This window comes from Entelurus aequoreus, linkage group LG15, assembly GCF_033978785.1.
Source record: "Entelurus aequoreus isolate RoL-2023_Sb linkage group LG15, RoL_Eaeq_v1.1, whole genome shotgun sequence".
Classification (NCBI taxonomy): Eukaryota; Metazoa; Chordata; class Actinopteri; order Syngnathiformes; family Syngnathidae; genus Entelurus; species Entelurus aequoreus.
Genome location: NC_084745.1, coordinates 18,760,693 through 18,777,229, shown reverse-complemented (window position 1 = coordinate 18,777,229; position 16,537 = coordinate 18,760,693). Strand labels below are relative to the sequence as shown.

Sequence of the window (16,537 nt, the reverse complement as noted above, 5' to 3'; positions counted from 1 at the left end):
CACTCCCGTTTTAACCGCAGTATTATGCTAGGTTAGATCCCACGTCTGTAAGTGACTGACAGACAGGTGGCAGAGCTCTAGAGAAGCCTGGGGAAGGAGAAAAAAACCGGAAACCCTGAACTTCGAAAACAACCGTTTGAGTGCCTGCAAACGATTGGGGAGATAATCTGTCAAGTCAAGTCAAGTCAAGTCAACTTTATTTATATAGCACATTTTCAACAACTGTTTAGGTTGCACCAAAGTGCTTTACAGGTTAAAAAAGCATGGAGCAAACAAAAAACAAAAAAAAAAAAACCAACAACAAAAAAACACAACAACTAAGCAAAACAAAAAACAAACAAACAAAGAACATAAACAATGAGTGTGCTAAACAAGACAATGCAAATGCAATACGGTAAAAGGGGTCGAATAAAAAGTTTTAAAAAAAAATTTGCAGAAAAAAAAAATAATAATAATAATAAAAGTGCTACAAATTGAAAAATACAACTAAAGCGAAGGGGTGGGAGGGGGGGGGGACTAGAAATGGTGGCCTAGTGGGCGGACTCAGCTCGGGTCAAAGGCCAGCGAGAAGAGGTAGGTTTTAAGGAGGGTTTTGAAGACCCCCAGGCTCCGGGCTGACCTAATGTGTGTTTAAGATGTGTAGCAAAGCCTTTTTTGTTTTTTAATTTAAACAATGCTAGTTAGTCCATGAAGTAGATCAACACAGGCTCATCCAGCTAGTGGCAGATTACAATTCAATGAGGGTTTTTATCTATCTATTCAATTAAAAGGGAACTGCACTTTTTTTTTTTTTGCCTATACCGTTCACAGTCCTTATGAAAAGGCATGACGACGGATCTATTTTTTTTCTTCCATTTATTGTTTATTAATTTTAATATTTTTTATTTACAGTACAGGCCAAAAGTTTGGACACACCTTCTCCTCATTCAATGAGTTTTATTTATTTTCATGACTATTTACTGTACATTGTAGATTGTCACTGAAGGTATCACAACTATGAATGAACACGTGGAGTTATGTACTTAATAAAAAAAGGTTGCTTCAAAATAGCCACCCTTTGCTCTGATTACTGCTTGGCACACTCTTGGCATTCTCTCGATGAGCTTCAAGCACACTTGTGAAGTGAAAAGTCAAAGTTAAAGTTAAAGTACCAATGATTGTCACATACACACTAGGTGTGGTGAAATTTGTCCTCTGCATTTGACCCATGTCCTTGTTCACCTCTGGGAGGTGAGGGGAGCAGTGAGCAGCAGCGCGCTCGGGAATCATTTTGGTGATTTAACCCCCAATTCCAACCCTTGATGCTGAGTGCCAAGCAGGGAGGTACACTGTAAAAAAAAAAAAAAGTTGAGGAAACGCAAATTTTCAAGGCAACATGATGCAACAAGATTTTTGCGTTTTCTCAACTTTTGACTACTATTGTTGACTTAACTAAAATTTACAAGTTGAGATAAGAGTTATATCAACTCGGATCTTTCAATCTTTCAAATCTTTTTTGAAAAATCTATCTTGTTGTAGTTAATTTTGTGGCGAGTTTGGTCCGTTTTACAAAACAACAAAGCCACAAATCATATGGAATATTAACTTGTGATCATATGTGATATTAACTTGTGATCATATGTGATATTAACTTGTGATCATATGTGATATTAACTTGTGATCATATGTGATATTAACTTGTGATCATATGTGATATTAACTTGTGATCATATGTGATATTAACTTGTGCTGCTTTAAATGGAATTTAGATATTGACTTTTACAAAAGAATAAATCCACAAATCATATGGAATATTAACTTGTGCTCATATGTGATATTATTGACAAGAAGATCCGAGTTGACATAACTCTTATCTCAACTTGTAAATCTTAGTTAAGTCAACAATAGTAGTCAAAAGTTGAGAAAACGCAAAAATCTTGTTGCATCATGTTGCCTTGAAAATTTGCGTTTTCTCAACTTTTGTTTTTTTACAGTGTAATAAGTCCCATTTTTATAGTCTTTGGTATGACTCGGCCGGGGTCTGAACTCACGACCTACCGATCTCAGGGCGGACACTCTAACCACTAGGCCGCTGAGCAGAAACCATTTCAGGTGACTACCTCTTGAAGCTCATCGAGAGAATGCCAAGAGTGTGCGAAAAAGTAATCAGAGCAAAGGTTTGCTATTTTGAAGCAACTAGAATATCAAACATGTTTTCAGTTATTTCACCTTTTTTTGTTAAGTACATAACTCCACACGTGTTCATTCATAGTTTTGATGCCTTCAGTGACAATCTACAATAGTCATGAAAATAAAGAAAACGCATTGGATGAGAAGGTGTGTCCAAACTTTTGGCCTGTACTGTATATTTCTCTTACTTTTTATTTTGTTTAGGGGGCAGGGATGGATGGATAGGTGGGTGGGGGGAGGGTGGTTCTACAAACCCTGTTTCCATATGAGTTGGGAAATTGTGTTAGATGTAAATATAAACGGAATACAATGATTTGCAAATCCTTTTCAACCCATATTCAGTTGAATGCACTACAAAGACAAGATATTTGATGTTCAAACTCATAAACTTTATTTTTTTTTTTTGCAAATAATAATTAACTTAAAATTTCATGGCTGCAACACGTGCCAAAGTAGTTGGGAAAGGGCATGTTCACCACTGTGTTACATGGCCTTTCCTTTTAACAACACTCAGTAAACGTTTGGGAACTGAGGAGACACATTTTTTAAGCTTCTCAGGTGGAATTCTTTCCCATTCTTGCTTGATGTACACCTTAAGTTGTTCAACAGTCTGGGGGTCTCCGTTGTGGTATTTTAGGCTTCATAATGCGCCACACATTTTCAATGGGAGACAGGTCTGGACTACAGGCAGGCCAGTCTAGTACCCGCACTCTTTTACTATGAATCACGTTGATGTAACACGTGGCTTGGCATTGTCTTGCTGAAATAAGCAGGGGCGTCCATGGTAACGTTGCTTGGATGGCAACACATGTTGCTCCAAAACCTGTATGTACCTTTCAGCATTAATGGTGCCTTCACAGATGTGTAAGTTACCCATGTCTTGGGCACTAATACACCCGCATACCATCACAGATGCTGGCTTTTCAACTTTGCGCCTATAACAATCCGGATGGTTGTTTTCCTCTTTGGTCCGGAGGACACGACGTCCACAGTTTCCAAAAACAATTTGAAATGTGGACTCGCCAGACCACAGAACACTTTTCCACTTTGTATCAGTCCATCTTAGATGAGCTCAGGCCCAGCAAAGCCAACGGCGTTTCTGGGTGTTGTTGATAAACGGTTTTCGCCTTGCATAGGAGAGTTTTAACCTGCACTTACAGATGTAGCGACCAACTGTAGTTACTGACAGTGGGTTTCTGAAGTGTTCCTGAGCCCATGTGGTGATATCCTTTACACACTGATGTCGCTTGTTGATGCAGTACAGCCTGAGGGATCGAAGGTCACAGGCTTAGCTGCTTACGTGCAGTGATTTCTCCAGATTCTCTGAACCCTTTGACGATATTACGGACCGTAGATGGTGAAATCCCTAAATTCCTTGCAATAGCTGGTTGAGAAAGGTTTTTCTTAAACTGTTCAACAATTTGCTCACGCAGTTGTTGACAAAGTGGTGACCCTCGCCCCATCCTTGTTTGTGAATGACTGAGCATTTCATGGAATCTACTTTTATACCCAATCATGGCACCCACCTGTTCCCAATTTGCCTGTTCACCTGTGGGATGTTCCAAATAAGTCTTTGATGAGCATTCCTCAACTTTATCAGTATTTATTGCCACATTTCCCAACTTCTTTGTCACATGTTGCTGGCATCAAATTGTAAAGTTAATGATTATTTGCAAAAAAAAAAATTTTTTTTTTATCAGTTTAAACATCAAATATGTTGTCTTTGTAGCATATTCAACTGAATATGGGTTGAAAATGATTTGCAAATCATTGTATTCCGTTTATATTTACATCTAACACAATTTCCCAACTCATATGGAAACGGGGTTTGTATTATAATAAAATGGAAATAAATGTGAACATGCTAACTTGTATTCATCTATGCACTGTTTATGCTAAAAAAACCTATTTAAAATAATAATGATAATAATAATGAGGACATTAAGAGCAAAGGTAAGGAAAATGAGGCCCTATTTTAAAATGTGTAGCGAAGCCTGCTTCTTTCTTTTTCCTGGCGTAGGCAATTTTCCTCATGTTTGGTGCTGACAAACACATTCTGACATAAACCTCATTAAAACGTCGCTTTTGCATAATAGCTTTTTTTGACCTCAGCCTAAAAGGTGCTTGACACATTCAGACAAATCTAAGAGAGAGCCTATAGTGTTTAGTTAAGTGGGTATTTGGGCCGTGATGGCATCACGGCGGAAGAATGATCTCAACACTACTCAGGTTTTACCGCTTTTGTGTCATCTCGTCGTGACGGAGTGTGTGTTCACTAAGGTTACGCTTTAGGGAGAGAATCAATGTTCTGTCTGTTACACACACACACACACACACACACACACACACACACACACACACACACACACACACACACACACACACACTCACCTCCATAGTGGTCAGGTTGCAGCCATGGGTTCCAGCAAACCAGCCATCAGTGGAGCACTGGTCGATATCAACATCCTGGAGATTAATGTCCACTCGCACCACGCCCCTACAAGACAGGAGGAGGCAAGTGTCAACATGGCCGACCTTTACAACGTCTACGGTCAGTTGCACAAAAAGACGCACGCCTGATGTATGTTCATAATGGTGGGGAAATGTCGATAAATCCCATCCTTCCAAGAAGTAGCTCTAATCGTGTCATAACAGTGTAGTTGTTCACGTTGCCGCTGTGTTGCGTTCCTCCGGGTGTACAGCAGCCAGTTAACTACGCTCTTCTCCCAGCGGACGCCAGGCGAGCGCCGCGCTCTCCTCGGCCCGCACGTCTGTTATTAATAACTGCAGCTTCCGCCTCGGGCCACGCTGACCTCGCTCTATTCCGCCGCACCGCTGCTCGCTTTTTTATTTTGTATTCCTTCTCGGAGAAATTACCTCCGTTTCACTTAGACGTTACGCAACAACAGGAAGAGACGCCACAAGCGCCTCAGCAACAGAATCTAAATTTGTGTTTATCCTCATTCTTCCTCGTCAGCTTCCTGTCAGGTTCAAACACTGATGACATCTATTAATCAGACAAGAAGCAAGGAATCATGCAGAGACAGAGATCAATTTAGCTCATGAGGAGACACGTGTTTTGGGCTGTATTCTAGTTACAGATCCAAACTACGTTCTAAAAGTCCAGCCCGCGTGCTTCCTCTCTTTATTTGGAAGGTCCCCGTTACATCACTGAAGCTGTCGCTGAGGGCCAACAAACATAATAAAACATCACTTACTGTACAATGTCTGCTGTCATTAGGATGCTGACTGTTAGGATGTTCATAAATTCCCATTTAGATGAAGAGTGACTAATGTTTTTATGATGATTGTATTTTGCAATTTTTATTTGAATTATTTTTATTTATAATGATTTTCTGTAAAAAAAAAACTTGAATTGCCTTGTGTACGAATTGTGCTCTATAAATACAATTGCCTTGCCTTGCCTAATCCTCACAAAGAAAAGGCTCATAACTTGAGAGGCTTTGGATATTTCTCATTGCCGAGAGCTCAAACCACTCGTAAACGTTTTTGTGTGTCTGTTTGCGGAGTAAAACTATGGAACAAACTGGACTTACAACACAAGCAATGCCAAACTATTAATCGATTTAAACTATAATACAAACATGGGGTCTGGTTCAAATATAGAGATGAGGGTCTTTAATTTGACCTGCTCTTGTACTCTGTCTCAAAGTGTTATCATGTGCTCAATGTTTCCTTACCATTATTGTTATGTTGTCTATTACCATTATTGCTATGTTGTCTATTACCATTGTTGGTATTTTGTCTATTACCATTGTTGGTATATTCATTATTCCTACATTGTTGATACAAATTATTGTTACAGTGTAATAATTAATGTTACCTGTGGTAATGCCACTATGATACAACATCTGTATTATAATCCTTGAACAAAGTAACAGTGAAACTCATGTGAATAATCACTGAATGGAGAACTGGGGGTGGGATTAAATAAATTATCTTCTTCCCTCTCCCTTTCAGGCAAAACTGGACAATCATGCATTACATACTATACATTACCTTTTGCACTATATTAATTTATATTATTATGTGTTGTCAACTTTGTACTTTTTTATGACATTGCCTGAAATAAATAAATAAATAAATGAAAAGGTGGGTGGACCCAACCAACTTTTCGTGTCGTTCTCACCATTTCCGGGTTTAGATTGGCTGTCAAAGTGTACCCACTTGCAGGAATACGTCCTCTTCCTTCTATCCAGGTGAGAAGCATGATTTATGATCTACAATAAACTTCCAGGGAGCAAGGAAGCGAGGAAGCACCTCGCCAATCGATCATGTCGAAATTGTACACAGGCTTTTGATCACGTTGTCGTCATAAATAGTTTATCTGCGTAAGCACTTCTATAACAATATCACTAATAATTTTTTAATATTCAAGTATCTTTTTTAATGTAAATGGAGTACTGTTGGCGCTTTTTGGATGGTTATTTATTGGATTTTATGGGCGAAATAGAGGACCTCGCATTGGTTTCCACTGTAAGCATACTTTTATTTACGTTTATTTAATATTTAGAATGCATTAAAAAAAATCCATCTGTCATGTGATCATAATGATTGTGAACGATAGGCAAAATTCTAAAAAAAAGTGCAGTTTCCCTTCAAACTCATTTGATGGTCACGTGGTGTCTTTTTGCTCACATGCAGACTCTGTTTTCGCTCGCGATGTGTCACTCAAACGCCTACTGTCTCCCGGTATGAGCCAATTCGAGGGTAAAATTGATTTTTACACGCAAGGATTTTGGCGCTGTCTTGACGTCACCCAAAGTACCCAGAGAAAACTCAAAAAAAAATTCCGGAAATGTGTAACTGACTAAAGAAATACAATAAAGCAAAAACAAATGTCCACTGTAGAGCATGCTGGCTCTCAGTATGCTGTACATAACATCAATGCATGTCTATGTTAAGTTGGTTTTAGTCTGTTGACAAAATTTAAAAAAAATGTTTAAAAGGGCTACAAATATTTGATTTTACAGTATGTGGTAACAAGTTTGCACAATCCTGAGGTAGACAATCTTTGACTATTATAGCCTGTGTTAAATACAATTAAATACAATCCATAACAGTGGGCAAAACAAAAGGTAAAACTCCAGCATCTGCTCCTTGGCTTTTTGGTAAAAAAAAACAAAAAAAAACCTCTCTGGCTCTCAACGAAGGCAAATACGTCTCCTCCCTCTCCCTTACCTCTCCAGTTTTTGCTTCTTTGGCTTGTCTTGTCTTAAATCTCTTGGAGCAACTTTCTGCACTGCTCTCCAAAATCTAAACAATGGAATTGATCAACTAGCCACTCAAAGAAATTGACAAGATCTTCTTGACGAGAAGTTCGGGTTTAGGGGAACTTGTCTGTCCTGACAGGTTTGTGGCTGAATACACGATGGACTCTTGGGGGAAGTGGAGGGTTGTGTGCCAGTTATTTCAGTCTCGAACATTAAAAACATCTACCTGTTTGGAATCATGATAACAGGACATCTGCTGATGGGAGTAAGTGGATCGACAAATTCGGAAGATGCTGGCAGCCGTTCAAGGTACCCAAAAACTGCCACAAATGACTTATGAGAGGGGCAGAGCTGTGAGCATTCAGACTGTAGTGATTTTGAACTAAATCGCAAACTGGATAACATCTTGGAGAAGATGTCTGCTATGCAAGGCAAAGTTATGATTAATTTAAGGACCAGAAATAGACAACTAGAATTAAAAATATGTTTTCTCTTTCTCAAAAACAAACATTCTAATCTGGATTTTGTCGTTCGCTTCGCAAAGTCATTGCTACAAGACACCACCGTAGGACAGCGCAGCAAAGAAGCTGCAAATTCCTCCCCTGTCTTACATGGACATACCGGTTTGTTGACCAGCATCTAAAGACAAGCAACTCTCAGGCTTACTTACACACATGTGATTCTACGAAAAATACATACCACACACACACACACACACACACACACACACACACACACACACACACACACACACACACACACACACACACACACACACACACACACACACACACACACACACGTTTTCCTGCTTCCTGAAAACGTGACTCTTTGAAGAGTTTAGTTCAGGGGTCGGCAACCCAAAATGTTGAAAGAGCCATAATGGACCAAAAATACAAAAAACAAATCTGTTTGGAGCCACAAAAAATGAAAAGCCGAATATAAGTCTTATAATGAAGGCAACACATGACAGAAGTGTATATATTAGCTATAATAGCCTACTATCAAAATGACTATGTGTCGCAGGCTGAAGCAAATCTTCGTTGACAGAAATGTTGAAATGTAATATTTATTCCACACATTTTTACAACATTAGAAAGCATTAGTAAATCAGAGGCTACTTGGAAAGTGAGATAACTCCTGAAAATTACTGGCTTTTAATGGCCAAAGGTACAGATGTGTGTGTCCAAGTTAAATGAAATGGCAGGCTGTCTTCTTTTAATAGATTTATTACAATCATTGGCAAGCTAGGTAACATTTGCTGTGGTCTGGAACAACATGGCACACAAACAACTATCAGAAATGCAGCCAATATTACATACAGATAATATGTCATGAGACATGCAAAACTAAATTATATACAAAGAGGATACAAGTAAAAGAAATTAAATTAGCTCAAATATACCTACAAATGAGGCATAATGATGCAATATGTACATACAGCTAGCCTAAATATGCCTGATTAGGACTCCAACAAGTCAATAACATCAACAAAGTTCACCTTTGTGCATTCACGCACAGCATGAAACTATTGGTGGACAAAATGAGACAAAGAAAGAGTGGAAGATTTTACATGCAAACAAACTGTCGCGTCACAGTCCACACTATGGTGAGTTCAAGAACCGCCGAAATTAGTAGGACAAAACGATGTTCACCAAATACTCCTATTAAACATATTAAACAGTGGGCTTTCTAACAATTGGGAAGGTTTGTGTCATGTTTGTCCTCAAACAAAAACCATACTAAAACAAAAAAACACATTTTTTAAAATGCTCCAGGGAGCCACTAGGGTGGCGCTAAAGAGCCGCGGATTGCTGACCCCTGGTTTAGTTGAATAGCCCTGGTCAAGCCTCCCTCAAATATCCTTTCGAGAACCAGCGTGTACACTGCAGTAGACATTTTCTTTTTATCTTTCATCATAGTTACACATTTCGGGGGGGAAAAAAGCTGTGTTATGCAAACCACAAATGTCCACTAGAGAGGACACTGGCTATCAGGAGGACATACCAACGGACAGAGGAGAGATTAAAAATGGGAATAAGTAAGCAGCCCAGGGACGCCGCAAAGGCATCAGTGTGGCCATCAAGGCTCACAGGAATATCACATGGAGCACAAACTAGGAGGTGCCCCAGGAAAGAGAAGCACTCCCTCCTTTCATCCGCCTTTCTTTGAGGCTCTAAAGGCCAGGTCCGCTAAGGGAGAGGAGCAACTCGCTACCGGGGTGGGGGCACGGGTCGGCCTTTCTGACAGATCAGTCAGCCTTTGCTAATTTTTGTACTGCCATTATGAAGGCGACTCGACTTCTATCGGGATAATTGCTTTCAGCCACTGACGAGATCAAAACCTGTCAGTTTTTTTAATCTTAAATTGCGTAATCCCTGGTTTAGAACCTTGCACACAGCAATGTAAAGATTCCAGGACCAAAAAAATGTTGCAAGATGTAGATATTTTTTTTAAAATGGTGCATTACAGTCGTGGTCAAAAGTTTACATACACTTGTAAAGAACATAATGTCATGGCTGTCTGGAGTTTCCAATAATTTCTACGACTCTTATTTTTTGTGATAGAGTGATTGGAGCACATACTTGTTGGTCACAAAAAACATTCATGAAGTTTGGTTCTTTTATGAATTTATTATGAGTCTACTGAAAATGTGACCAAATCTGCTGGGTCAAAAGTATACATACAGCAATGTAAAAGGCCTACTGAAATGATTTTTTTTTTATTTAAACGGGAAAAGCAGATCCATTCTATGTGTCATACTTGATCATTTCGCGATATTGCCATATTTTTGCTGAAAGGATTTAGTAGAGAAAATCGACGATAAAGTTCGCAACTTTTGCTCGCTGATAAAAAAAAGCCTTGCCTGTACCGGAAGTAGCGTGACGTCACAGGAGGTAATATTCCTCACAATTCCCCGTTGTTTACAATGGAGCGAGAGATTCAGAGCGACAAAGCAACGATTACCCCATTAATTTGAGCGAGGATGAAAGATTCGTAGATGAGGAACGTTACAGTGAAGGACTGGAGAGGCAGTGATGGACGTATCTTTTTTCGCTCTGACCGTAACTTAGGTACAAGCTGGCTCATTGGATTCCACACTCTCTCCTTTTTCTATTGTGGATCACGGATTTGTATTTTAAACCACCTCGGATACTATATCCTCTTGAAAATGAGAGTCGAGCACGCGAAATGGACATTTAAAGTGACTTTTATCTCCACGACAATACATCGGTGACACACTTAGCTACTGAGCTAACGTGATAGCATCGTTCTCAAATGAAGATAGAAACAAAATAAATAAATCCCTGACTGGAAGGATAGACAGAAGATCAACAATACTAGTAAACCATGTACATGTAACTACACGGTTAAAAATTCTCAGCCTGGTAAGGCTTAACAATGCTGTTGCTAACGACGCTAAGGCTAATTTAGCAACTTAGCAACCGGACCTCACAGAACTATGATAAAAACATTAGCGCTCCACCTACGCCAGCCAGCCCTCATCTTCCCATCAACAGCCGTGCTCACCTGCGTTCCAGCGATTGACGGCGCGACGAAGGACTTCATCCGTGGGTTTGGCGGCAAGCATCGGCTAGAAGTCTGCTAAGTAAGTAGTCCTTGTTGTGTTGTTGTAAGTATTGTACTTAGACGCTAATACACCGATCGATCCCACCTACAACGTTCTTCTTTGCAGCCTCCATTGTTCATTAAACAAATTGCAAAAGATTCACCAACACAGATGTCCAGAACACTGTGGAATTTTGTCGAAGAAAACAAGAGGTTTTTGTATCGGGTCGATGGGGTACAACCACTTCCGTGGATTTTGTGACGTCACGCGCATAAATCATATCCAAAGGAGTTTTTCAACCGGAAGTATGGCGGGAATTTTAAAATTGCACTTTATAAGTTAACCCGGCCGTATTGGCATGTGTTTCAATGTTAAGATTTCATCATTGATATATGAAATATCAGACTGCGTGGTCGGTAGTAGTGGGTTTCAGTAGGCCTTTAATATTTGCTTACATGTCCCTTGGCAAGTTTCACTGCAATAAGGCGCTTTTGGTAGCCATCCACAAGCTTCTGGTTGAATTTTTGACCACTCCTCTTGACAAAATTGGTGCAGTTCAGCTAAATTTGTTAGTTTTCTGACATGGACTTGTTTCTTCAGCATTGTCCACACGTTTAAGTCAGGACTTTGGGAAGGCCATTCTTAAAACCTTAATTGTAGCCTGATTTAGCCATTCCTTTACCACTTTTGACGTGTGTTTGGGGTCATTGTCCTGTTGGAACACCCAACTGCGACCCAAGACCCAACCTGCGGGCTGATGATTTTCGGTTGTCCTGAAGAATTTGGAGGTAATCCTCCTTTTTCATTGTACCATTTTCTCTCTGTAAAGCACCAGTTCCATTAGCAGCAAAACAGGCCCAGAGCATAATACTACCACCACCAACATTCCCTCTAAGGTGCGCACCTGCGCAATGTTCACACGTCCTCTGCGCACAGCAAATCTATGCCGCGCAAAAAATCAAATCCCACTCTAAACAAAATAAACAAATAGTTTGTTTTGTATGATTTTGCAATGCAACTGTGAGTAACAGGTGACGAAAGGCGGCCACAACAGATAAAACAATGTTTGTCAACACTTAAATTATTGTAACGTCTGTGGAGACACTTAAAGGAGGACAGGAATTCCATCAGTCCCTTTTATCTAGCAAAACTGGTCGTTGTCTACCGTACAAACCAAGCCAAAAGCAACTCTTTGTCATCTTGTGATTAGGGCTATATAAATAAACATTGATTGATTGATTGATTGATTTGTTATATCAACAGCAGCCGCTTGCTCTCTCTCTCACCTGCACCAACACATACACTATGGCAGTGGTTCTTAACCTGGGTTCGATCGAACCCTAGGGGTTCGGTGAGTCGGCCCCAGGGGTTCGGCGGAGCCTTCGCCGCGGAGGTCAAGACACACCCGACTCATCGTGTAAATAAAAACGTCTCCCTATCGGCGTATTATGGATACCCCCAAACAATGTTCCCTCTAATTTTCCATATGCGTGAGCAAACTCAAAAACTCCTTGAGCATTCAAGGCTTACTGAAACCCACTACTACCGACCACGCAGTCTGATAGTTTATATATCAATGATGAAATCTTAACATTGCAACACATGCCAATACGGCCGGGTTAACTTATAAAGTGCAATTTTAAATTTCCCGCTAAACTTCCGGTTGGAAACGTCTATGTATGATGACGTATGTGCGTGACGTCACGACGGCAACGGAAGTATTCGCACCTAATGTGTCACCATACAAACTGCTCTGTTTTCATCAAACAATTCCACAGTATTCTGGACATCTGTGTTGGTGAATCTTTTGCAATTTGTTTAATGGACAATGGATACTGCAAATAAGAAAGTTGTAGGTGCGATCGGTGTTTTAGCGGCGCACTACAGCAACACAACCAGGAGGTTGTGTTGTGTTTGAGCTGGATAGCAGACGCACTACCGTGAGTACAGCTTTGGCTTCCAAACATTTGATCGCTTGCCCGTACGTGCTTGTCGCTATGTGCATGTCACATACGTAACTTTGGGGAAATGTATGTCTCTTGCCGACTCTGATGGCGGCCGGGGTGTCGTCGAAAGCTACAACGCCCGCCGCCGCTCCGTAGTTAGCGTCAATTGTTAAGCTTCGCCAAGCTGGAAATTATTAACCGTGTATTTACATGTTCATGGTTTAATAGTATTGTTGATCTTCTGTCTATCCTTCCAGTCAGGGTTTTTTAAAATTTTGTTTCTATCTGCATTTGAGCCTGATGCTATCACGTTAGCTCCGTAGCTAAGTTAGCTTCAATTGTTAAGCTTCGCCAAGCTGGAAATTATTAACCGTGTATTTACATGTTCATGGTTTAATAGTATTGTTGATCTTCTGTCTATGCTTCCAGTCAGGGTTTTAAAAATTTTTGTTTCTATCTGCATTTGAGCCCGATGCTATCACGATAGCTCCGTAGCTAAAGTGCGTCAACGATGTATTGTCGTGGAGATAAAAGTCACTGTGAATGTCCATTTCGCGTTCTCGACTCTCATTTTCAAGAGGATATAGTATCCGAGGTGGTTTAAAATACAAATCCGTGATCCACAATAGAAAAAGGAGAGTGTGTGGAATCCAATGAGACCTTCTACCTACCTTCTACCAGAGCGAAAAAAGATACACCCTGCACTGCCTCTCTAGTCCTTCACTCTAACGTTCCTCATCCACAAATCTTTCATCCTCGCTCAAATTAATGGGGTAATCGTCGCTTTCTCTGTCTGAATCTCTCTCGCTCCATTGTAAACAACGGGGAATTGTGAGGTATCCTACCTCCTGTGACGTCATGCTACTTCCGGTATAGGCAAGGCTTTTTTATATCAGCGACCAAAAGTTGCGAACTTTATCGTCGTTGTTCTATACTAAATCCTTTCAGCAAAAATATGGCAATATCGCGAAATGATCAAGTATGACACATAGAATGGATCTGCTATCCCCGTTTGAATAAAAAAAAATCATTTCAGTAGGCCTTTCAGTGAAGCACATGTGAGTGACGTCAGACGTGCACATGCACTGTGGCCACACCAGCAGCACACCTGTCCCAAACCTGACTAAATAAGTTAAATGTTTTACTCTTATAATCAAATGACAGCAGTCATTTCCATGAGATTATTTTCTAAAATAAGTGTTTTGGCCCACTTACAATGACAATAACAAAGAATATTGTTGTTCATGAGCTGTGTAATAGTATTGTATGTCTGGGTGGAAAACGAAGAAAAGGATAGTGGCACTTGCCAAGGTGAAGCCATGCATGTCTGAACTGGTCTCTCAAAGGCAACAACAGAAGTCACACTGATTTGCAGGTGTGTCATTTGTTGTGAGTTCATGCACTGTGTTGGTTTTGTTCTTTGAACAAGGTGATGTTCATGCACGGGTCATTTATTTCACCAGTAAAAAAACATATAACTGTCTTGAATTTGAAAAAAAAAACATTTTTTATTTTTCACGAAAGAAAGGTTCGGTGAATGCGCATATGAAACTGGTGGGGTTCGGTACCTCCAACAAGGTTAAGAACCACTGCACTATGACAATTAGCCACTGGTGCGTTTATGGCCACACAAAAAGTTGGACAACTCCAACACTACACGTAAAGTGTAAATTTCAGGTCATTTTACTATGACTCCTCAATCAGTGTGCTTATTCTACTGTCATTTGTTAAGAATGTTATTTTTTGGATATTAATCATGAAATGATGTTACAGGACTACATAATTGCTAATAAAAATATTTATTTTACGGACAGAAAGTTAATAAACACTTCATCTCATGCAACATGTGAATGTTTTAAGGGGAGCTAATTGTGATCTCTGAAATGGGTACAAAATCTTTCCAAAGCAGGACCCCCACCCAGGCATAAAATACTATAGTGCATAGCTGATTAAAAAAAACAACAATATCTAAGTGGGCCAAATCACATATATTAGAAAATAATCTCTTGAAATTGACTAGTCACTTGATTATAATAATAAGACATGTAAATTAGGTCAGGTTTGAGACAAATGTGCTACTGGTATGACCACAGTGTGCACGTCTGTATTCCACTGAATGCTCAGGGTGTTTGTGCGTTTGCTCACACACATGAAAAATTAGAGGGAATATTGACCACCACCATGCTTGATGGTAGGAATTGTGTTCCTAGGATTAAAGGCCTCATCTTTTCTCCTCCAAACATATTGCTGGGTATTGTGGCCAAACAGCTCAATTTCTGTTTCATCTGACCACAGAACTTTCCTCCATAAGGTCTTATCTTTGTCCATGTGATGTCGGATGAAACTAAAATTGAGCTGTTTGGCCACAACCAAATATTAACATTGCTGTATGTATACTTTTGACCCAGCAGATTTGGTCACATTTTCAGTAGACCCATAATAAATTCATAAAAGAACCAAACTTCATGAATGCTTTTTGTGACCAACAAGTATGTGCTCCAATCACTCTGTCACAAAAAAATAAAGAGTTGTAGAAAGTATTGGAAACTCAAGACAGCCATGACATTATGTTCTTTACAAGTGTATGTAAACTTTTGACCACGACTGTATGTCATGGAGCCATCCATGCAAGAAACTTGCAGATTCCCTGAGGAAAATGTCTCTTTAAGTGAGAGAGATGCATTATGCTGGCAAGGGGAGGAGAAAGTAACGCTGCCATTACTAGGCGACCTGGGTCATTTTATTGAGCTGTGTCGCCGGTCATCAAAAAAGACAAAAATAAATAAATAAAGACATTGCGCCCCGTGGCGAAGCAGCTGTCAAGGAAAGCGAATAAAGACTCCTCTCCGCTGCCACATTATGTCATACTTCTTGACACTCATTAAAAAGTGCTAGCGTCAGGATGGGAGACGTTTGGTGAAGCACTGACAAAAGCAGGCTGACGGTTAAGAGAAATCAAGTTAGCTGACGGATAGCTGGAGCTGCGAGCAGTGACACGTCCACTGAGGAAGAAATACAACACTGATAAATCTTATCAGTAGACGATCCAAGTCTATTTTTTCACTTAATGTTCAATTCCAAACAGTTGAGCATAGATTCCAGCAGCCTCACATTAGTTTGCCTTGAGAGCTCAGGTCTGGCTATCACTTAATTGCTCCGAAAAGTATTACGTAGGCCAGGGTTATTCAGTTGGCGGACCGGGGTCCAAATCAGGCCCCGGAATGACACCATACCGGCCCCCAGGTTCCATTCTAAAGTTGGGAGACTATGAATGCTCCTTTTGCATAGAGCAGGGGTGCCCATACTGCTACTAATCAAATGACCTAAATATATATATATGTATATATATATATATATATATATATATATATATATATATATATATATATATATATATATATATATATATATATATATATATATATATATATACATATATATATATACACACATTTATAGATAATACATTTAAATACAAATAAGGCAACAAAAGTAGTATCACACACTTCTCTTTTCTAAAATAAATATGTACAGCAGACAAAGGCATCTACAAAAAGAATGTGATTTTCCTGAGTGACTGGACAGGACAGATAAAAAAAAAAAATAAAAAAAAAAAT

At 39.7% G+C, this 16,537-nt stretch overlaps 1 protein-coding gene across 4 annotated transcripts in view; it reads right to left on the bottom strand.

Moving 5' to 3' along the window:
- gpr158a (G protein-coupled receptor 158a) overlaps window positions 1-16,537 on the bottom strand; it is a 188,240-nt gene that overhangs the window by 121,053 nt on the left and 50,650 nt on the right. For all 4 annotated transcript variants that reach the window (XM_062020954.1, XM_062020958.1, XM_062020956.1 and 1 more), the window contains exon 5: window positions 4,561-4,666. In XM_062020954.1, coding sequence (XP_061876938.1) covers window positions 4,561-4,666 — 106 coding nt within the window. The remainder of the gene's footprint in view (window positions 1-4,560; window positions 4,667-16,537) is intronic.